We start from the raw sequence: 8,437 nt of genomic DNA on the forward strand, positions 1-8,437 counted from the left end.
TCCTCTCCCTCCCTTGTGACCGTCATCATTTGTGAGCTAATGACAATCCCTTTCTAGCATGGGGGAGAAGCACAGTGAGGGGCAGTCTCTCTGCTCAGGTCCTTGTGTAGTGCAACCTCTGGGGCAACCATGGTCCAGCTCTCAATATCTAATTGAGATGGCGTAACCAGATACCGCAGGCCTTATTGTATTTATATAAAAGCTATTTAATCAGAAGACTAGCCATTAAATTGCCAGTGTTCTTAAGCATGCTTCACCAATTTTTCCACTTTAGAGACTCAAGTAGACAATTTTTTTAATGTTTTATAAATGATAAAAAATTCACATCAGATTTTAACAGAATTAAGCATACTTATTCAACACACATGGGGCCTCTGAAAAAAATGTTATTCAATTTAATAATTTTAATTTACATTGTATATGTACAAGAGCATTTCTTTCAACCCACAGGTTAACACCACAAAAAAAAAAGATAAAAGAAAAAGAAAAAAAAACTACTGCGGTTAGCGGAGTGAAGAAACTCTTGAAACACTGTTGTCTGAAATAAAAGCAAGGCACTCTCCCTTAACACCTGATATATTCCTGAATTCTGCCTAGACAAAGGCATGTTCACACTGAGAGAGTTCTTAAGAAAAGTTGTAGATTTATTCTGCGTTCACTCTTTCTGTTACCGCTGTGACCTGTCACTGGTTGTACTCAAGGATGAATCTGTGTATGGAAGTTGACAAGAAGGACAATTCCACAGATGACGGGATTTGGGAGAGTATCACAGTTAAGACTATCTATGGAAGACTGGAGGACACCGGCTACGTGAAATCTCACACGGGGCTCTGGACCTGCTACCTCCCACTCACATTCCACTTAATAAATAAACCTTGCTCAACAAAAAAGCAATTTTACTGTACTATGCTGATTCGCCTGAAAATTCTTTTGTCAGGGCCCACTCGCAAGAAGCGCCTGCGAGCCCTCATCTGGCTGGTGCTCAGCACCTGGCAGGATTTGTCCCTAGATAAAAGTCATTTCTCGAGGGACCTTGTGTCTTACACAAGGAGACAGAAGTAAACATACTTTTGGATTTTGCGTCTGTATGTTTTTGTATGCGCACATGTGTGTGAGTGTGTATATATATATATATTTAGTATATACAAAAGCAAATTCAGTCAAAATATATTTGTCTTGTTGGTCAGGCTTGTTACAGCAACCTACAAGAAACATTAGCTTCTCTGATATTTAATTATGTTATTATGTTTGCACATAAGCTTAAAAGTCAATACAAAAAGCAATACTTTTCCAAATATTATCTGCAGGTAAACCGGAAATATTAACTATAGTGATTAGGAGTCTGTTTCCCTATTGACACTACTATAAATCTTGATATAAGAATAATTTTTTCATAAAAGCACATCCAAACATAGTAAGTGATAAAATACCAGATTACTATTTGAAAACCATACAGTGACTCGATATCTGGGTTATCCTTTGCAGCAATTAGGCAATTCATTTGGCATCTGTTTGATTGTATAATTTAATTTCCATATAAACAGCATAGTTTAAAAAAAGACAAAAGCTAGAATGTTTAAAGCTAACAAAAGATACAGTGACATCAGGTTGACATTCAAAAATTTCCTTAGCAAAATGACCAACAAAATTTTGACTTAACACAGTGCATATAAAGTTTTTTAGAACTAAACTTTTTAAATATTATTTGAATTTAGCAAAACATGAGCAAGATTTTAATATCAAAGTGCTAAACAGTACTGCCTTAGAAGTCACTGCAAATAAACTGTAAAATAACTCTGCTTGTGATTTGACTGATATTTTATATACAAATGGTTAATAAAAAGACACGCGCACACGCACACACACGCACACAAATATAGGTATATACATATATATATATACACATTATATATATGTATATAGTTCTCCAACTGGTGTATCTGAGTCAGTGTGAACACCCCATTTAGTTATCGTGTGTAACAGGGCTCCCATGAGCTGGCAGTCATTGCAATAAATACAGGCAAAGCCATTACAATATACCATGCATACAAACATTTATACAAATAAAGACACTATGCAACAAATTATTTCATATTAATATGGCATCAACAGTATAAACATACAAAAAGGAGTACGAACACGGAATGTTTAAACGCAGCCCACTATATCCTTCCTAGCACTTACATTCATACTATTTTACAAGACTTGCTTGTTCTTGAAAACCATCTTCTGTCTGTTTACTAACTAGTCACTTACGTTAGAAGTCAAAAACCTGAACTATCCCTGATGCTGACCCTGTATGCTCCAACCACTACTTACTCGGATTTCCTTAGCTGAGGAACAACTGCGCAACAATTGCTCCCGTGTCTTCCACATACATTTGTCAAGAAGTCGCGCTACATGGAATCAAGTTTGGAAAACTCTGCCAGGTAAGTTAGTGCATGTAATTTTCTCACTTGATTTCTTCCATTTGTTTTCATAGTAAAATAAATTAGTTAATAAACGAGACTTAGTAAGACAGCACTTTAAAAAATTGCACTTGAACATGGGAGCTAACAGCCATTGTCATTTTGCTATATTTGATTTGTATGAAATGTTCAATTGAATGTACTTTGCTAAAAAAGTGAATTTTTGTTTAGATTGTGCTGATGTATGTGCCCTTGATGCAGGAAGTATGCTAAAGGTATCCTCACAAAACACATACTACCCTGGCAAACAACTATTTGCTGTTCTTGTTTTCAAACACAGCTTCTACAACTTTATTCCTCATATGCCATGAGGCGTTAAACAACAGATTTAAAACAGTCATGTTAACCTTTTACTGCTGCTGGGATAGCATTGTCCAAAAGTGCCATATTAGCCATTTAAAAAACCCAAATCACACAAAAAGAAAACAAAGAACACAACCCCAAACCAGTAAGCCAGTAAGTTTCAGGCCTCAGGTTGTAAGGACAAAGCGCCAGAAAAGACCGCATTTTAGACTCAGAGCTGCTTTTCTGTTAAGTGAGGGCAGAAATGTTAGCTGTAAGTCACGATCCGTTTGCCTGCTCCGGTGGGCATTTGCCTTTTGGGAGGGTGGTTCGACTCAGAAGGGTAAGGTGTCCAGAAACAGCCTGTCGATAATGGAAGGGGCTGGCACCAAATCTTCCAGTTTCAGGTAAAAGATGCGCTGCAGTCCCAGTGTGCAGAGAGAACGCAACTCAGCCAGAACACCCAGCACCTTCGGCTCTGCAGACTCGAGTGGTTGTCCTTTGTTTTGGCAACTGAAAGTTAAGTGATCTTTCAAGCTGCTTGTGATCTTGTTGCATAGCTCTTCCACTTTCTTTGGTTCTTTTAATCCATGTCGTTCTGCAAAGGGAGAGAAAAAACATGTCAGCATTCCTACCACAAACGGAGAGTTTTATTCTGTGTAACCCAAATCCACACACTGGTACTTAAAGCAAAAAATGCTCTGAAAGTGTAAGATTTCTCAGAACAGTTGGGGTTATACGATGTCAGTTAACCTTTCTGCCACACAAAATAAGAGATGGGAAATGCCCTTTTCCCTTCAGCTGCTAAAATAGGTGGCAGAGGTGCTCAATTATGATTGAAATTCTAGTACAAGGAGTCCAAGCATCCTCCATATCTTGCATAATTTTCATGATATGAGACAGAATTAATTGGATGATTTTTCCAGCAAAACTATCACAGGAGGTGTTTTGTAGATTTCCGTGCTTCCCTACCAGTTGTGAATGCTCAATAACTATGGCAACCATTATTTATTCAGTGAATTCAAGTGGCGATCGATATCCTCAGCCAGCTCCGTCAGCGCCAGGCCTAGAATTCCACCAGGAATTTGCAGACACTCTTATAAGAAACTAAAGGCACCTTACCACCCTTTGTTATTTTGATCAGCTGCTGCTTTTTAGCTTATTTATCTTTAAAAGGCCTAAGATAAAAGAAGCCTGGAAGTTAACTATTTTGCTTTGACTGAGCAATGCCTAAAGTGAGAAGGCAGCTGTGTTATCCATCGCCAAAATCTCATTCCTAAAAAGCAGGGGAGCTGGGGTTTGTCCCCCTTCGAATAGCCGTTTAAAATGCTATAACCATGTTAAATGCATCTGCAGTTCCTTAAGCAAAAGTAGAATCAATCAGATTCGTGATTCATTAACAGCAGGCTCTTTACTGGTACATGATGCAAGATAATCTTGTGCTGTTTGCTATCAAGATTTAGTGGATAAATTCATATAACATCTCAGAACAACTAATTTTATGATGTTCTGATTTGCCTTTGCCTTTGAAATTCACAGGTAAGAACTTGCTTATAGCAAAGTCATAATCATTTACACATTAAATAGAATAATACCGGATAGCACAGTCTAAGAAAATGCAGGTTACATTAATTTTAACCAACTAGACATATAAAAACAGTGACAACAGCAGATGAGGAATAATTCTGGCATTTCTCATGTTTGATGCATTTGAAATTGTCTGCCTTCCCTGGCCTTCTCCCTGACTCCTGGCAGCCGTGTGCTATATTGTGCCCATTGCTCCCAAGTCTTGTTCCTCTACTCCAGGACGAGTGGGCAATAGATACCTTCTCTGTCTGTCCCCTGATGAACAGTGAAAAAGTGAAGCAGGCATGACGTCTGCGCAAGGCGCAGTGGTGCCTTGTCCAAGCATGTCTATATAAACTCCTCGCTACCTCCCCTTACTGCCTGTTTTGGCTAGGTGTTCTTGACAAACCAATAAACCAGATGGGATTCAATTAAGGCAGTCAGAAATGCAAAGGCGTGATTTTCCACTGATATTCACCCATTTTACACTTTTTTCAACTTTATTTACTTAGGCAGAGCCAGCTCCTGAGGAACACTAGCTTGGGATAAGAAGCAGAGGTGTGCAGACGTGTACATCTTTGGCCAGAAGCAACTGTGCTCTATCATTTAAGTACCATCAATCTGTCTGCCCTGTTGCTACAGAGCAACACTCATCCAAGCAGTAACATCTGCTTCAGACATCCTTTCCACCTTGCAGGAATTAAAAAACCCTAGGTATTCTAAGTGCCTTGTTTACATTAAAACACGAAGAGTCAATGAATATTTAAAGCCTTTCCAGTAAGTGCTGTATGGTGTAATTATGTAAGCCTTAACTATACAGGTCACCAAGAGTAAATACTTAGGCAGATTCTGCCATTAAAAATCTTAGTGGATAAATATTTTATACAGATTTGAAAAGCTGTAGGGTTGGTTTTTTTTTTACCACTAGCCTACTGAGAGAACCTGCAGGACATTAAATTAATCCTGCAGTCTTTGAAGAGTTCCCATCTTTTAAAGTGTTCTGAGGTTGTCTTCTGGCTGTGTAAGTGAAGATATCTTTATAGGTCTAGGGAGCTGCAGTACTAGAATGGATCCAAAACCTGACTACAAATTAGCAGAGCACATTTTTAAACTAGTGCCTCAGTAGGTGTGTACCTTGCTGCAGAGTATGGAAAATTATCTCTGGCTCTGGAGCACATAGCAACACTGTTAACACTTCCAGCCAGAACTAAACAGTGTTTGTCTCACACTGACAAGTTCAGAAGGTTTCATGAACAAATCATACCTTTGGTGGCTAGCCATGAAACATACTGACGCAAAACACAGTACATGCAAAGATGGTAAGATTAGTAGCCATACTTTAAACAATAAAATCATGGAAATTCAGTGTGAAGAGATAGTCCATCCTTAAGCTGCTCTCTGGTGCTACAATATTAAAGCAGTCTCCAATAAACCAGACATCCTCTCCTGCACGAACTGCCATGCAATGGCCTTTACTACTTGCAAATCTGTACAAAGGTAGTTCAGTTCCTCATGACTAGAACTGCCTCAGGGGTTTTCAGTCTCCAATCCCGAAGGCATCCCTTGTGGACTCACAGAAAGTCAAAGCCATCTGTGCGGCAGCCCTTCCTCTAGTTCAGCTTGCCCTGGCACTGCCACCACAGTCTCTGCTGTTAGTATCCAACTAGTTTCTGGGGAACATATTTGCCTAAGAAACAGCTCCTCTCTTTGGTAGACTTAAGGAGTCTTGGGTCTAATTTACTCAAAGAGTTACATTTAATAGGGTTCAAATAGCAGGAAGCGTATTTCCTTGCCTTTTCCACACAGCAAATCTGGTTTGCGCAAAGAAAGACCCACTGTCTTTCTTACTCAACCTCGGGGGAGCAGCATGAGGGACCTGTGGTAAGTGTGTGCACTGGCGCTGAAGCCGATGGCCTCTAATCATTCACCATCGTCCACAGGATGTTCTTATCCACATGGGAATGATAAGGCCAAGATTTATCCCAAGAAGGACAGCTAGTCAAAACCAATAGATTTTCTCTAACTGATTGAGGAGGTGTGTAAATATTATTGTATTCAGACTTTCTTATAATGGCAATTAAAAAGGCACCGGGTAAAGTGAATATAGGATTTCTCTGCTTCGTGTTTTAGGAAACCATTGATTTTTGCAAGAAAAATGGTGATTTATGGCAAAGATGCTCCCCATAAGCCTGTCAAAATGATTCATCGGAAGTCCTGCCTCTAAAGCTCTGCAAACTTAGCAGCACATCCTGGCAAACTGAACACAGCAAGTTTTTTACACCTTTCCCCTTTTCCCAGGAATCTCAATGTGATTCTGAGCTATACTTATGCTGATCAGCGAAAACTTGATAGGAAGAAAGTAAAAGAGTAGGAAAGCCAGCTGTGCTTTCCCTCTTCTTCAACGTGGGGTAGACTATGCCAGCGGTAGGCAGACTGGGTGCTACCTTTATGAGAAACACCTCTCAGAGAGCCCAAGTATTTCAAAGACCTTCAAAGTATCTCAAAAACCCTTGGGCTCTGTGCTCTGTGTCAGGTTGGGTCAGTTTTAGCCTTAATTCATTCTGAGGTGTCAGTCCAATCAAAAACGCAACAGATTTATGTTGCAGACTTAAAACAAGCCTCTTGATTGTCTCGGTTTCAATATAGTTATCTGATTTTTCTCTTCCCCCTTCATAATCTTCTTCCCCTTCTGTAACTCAACTGAATGCAAGGCTCCATTGCCTACAGCTTTCTGGTTGTCTCATGATCGCTCTGTTACACAGCAAGATTGCAACTCGGCAGATCCAAGAGTCTCCTTCCCAGTTGCAGTCTGGCCCATATTCGTCCTGCCTAACTCTCAGGCACTTCACAAGGATGCCCAAGCCAAGAATGCAGACTTCTTGAGCTCCTCCTAGCATCAGTGGAAGGATGGGCATTTTTAGAAGATTATTCTGATTTTAAGTGGATGAACCACCTTCTGGAGGTGCCCTGTAATTCTCCATGGGCTGTGCAAGGTACCTAAAGCCAGATAAGCTGAGTGACCATACAGGACATCACAGTTTGCTCCCTCCTTTAAGAAAACCACAACGTAGCACAGAAGCCACTGGCTGCTGTAGGAGGAAAGAGTTCTTGCTTCAGCAAAAGGGTGGGAGGGGAGAAGGAGGAGTGAGTACTTCACTTTGATGCTGACAGTATTTCCCTCAGCAAAGTGGCGGGGGGAAGGCAGACAATGCAATCTGGAGGGTTTTTTTTTATAACCGGCTCTCCTACACTCCTCCAGTCTGCCACCTGCTTGGATGTAGACCCAGCACATGAAGCACCCACTCCGGAGGATCCTGGCAACAGGACTGAAGGATATCTGCTGCTGAGGAGTAGGTGAGCTTCCCTTCCGTAGGGAAGTTGGACAAATTTATGTTCAGAAGGGAACTGCGGCAGCCAGACCCTTTTTAGCCACATCGAACTCATTACTATTTCTTGGTATGACTGATGGTGCTAAAAATTGTGTTTGTAAACTGCAACAGAAAGCCCAACAGCAGGAAGACAAAAACAAACTCATAATTAATTGCAATGTCACAATATTCTTCAATATTCTGGTGCCAGTCTAACAAAGCATTAAGAGTGTGAATAAGCCAAATATATACAGTGGTTCTGGGCTGGTTTGTAACCCACTTAAAATAAAACATATGCCAAAAGAGCTTGGCTGAATGAGGGCTAAAATGCTCTATACTCGGCAGCATCCCACTGAGAGCATCAAGTGGGCAAAACAATAATATTTTGATGCGGTTACAGAAAGGAAGATGCAGAAGGGGGAATCATAGAATCATAGAATACCAGGTTGGAAGGGACCACAAGGAACACCTAGTCCAACCTCTAAGCAAATCAACAAGAGAGAGAGAGAGAAAATACTAGCAGTTTTAGAGCAGGCAGAAATTCAAGGCTAAATTAGAGTATGCCTTTGAGATGATCTGCATTGGACTCTCAGTCTTATACTGTTAGAAATACTGTAAACCAGAGCATTACAAATGGTCATTTGGGAAGTTAAGGGACCATTTTCAAGAATAGGCTGAGCTAATATCTGGTCTACTCCGCAAAGCTTCATTATCAACACTGCCCAGTCCAGTATGGAGTGGTTGTGCAGGAAT

General features: G+C 40.3%; 1 protein-coding gene across 1 annotated transcript in view; it reads right to left on the minus strand.

Moving 5' to 3' along the window:
• Positions 1–1,155: 1,155 nt before the first annotated feature.
• The window catches only part of NR4A3 (nuclear receptor subfamily 4, group A, member 3), a 22,603-nt gene continuing 15,321 nt past the window's right edge, over positions 1,156–8,437 (minus strand). Inside the window, exon 6 of the mRNA XM_010179389.1 lies at positions 1,156–3,348. Coding sequence (XP_010177691.1) covers positions 3,086–3,348 — 263 coding nt within the window. The 3' untranslated portion in view covers positions 1,156–3,085. The remainder of the gene's footprint in view (positions 3,349–8,437) is intronic.

Source organism: Mesitornis unicolor, unplaced genomic scaffold, assembly GCF_000695765.1.
Source record: "Mesitornis unicolor isolate BGI_N332 unplaced genomic scaffold, ASM69576v1 scaffold1482, whole genome shotgun sequence".
Classification (NCBI taxonomy): domain Eukaryota; kingdom Metazoa; phylum Chordata; class Aves; order Mesitornithiformes; family Mesitornithidae; genus Mesitornis; species Mesitornis unicolor.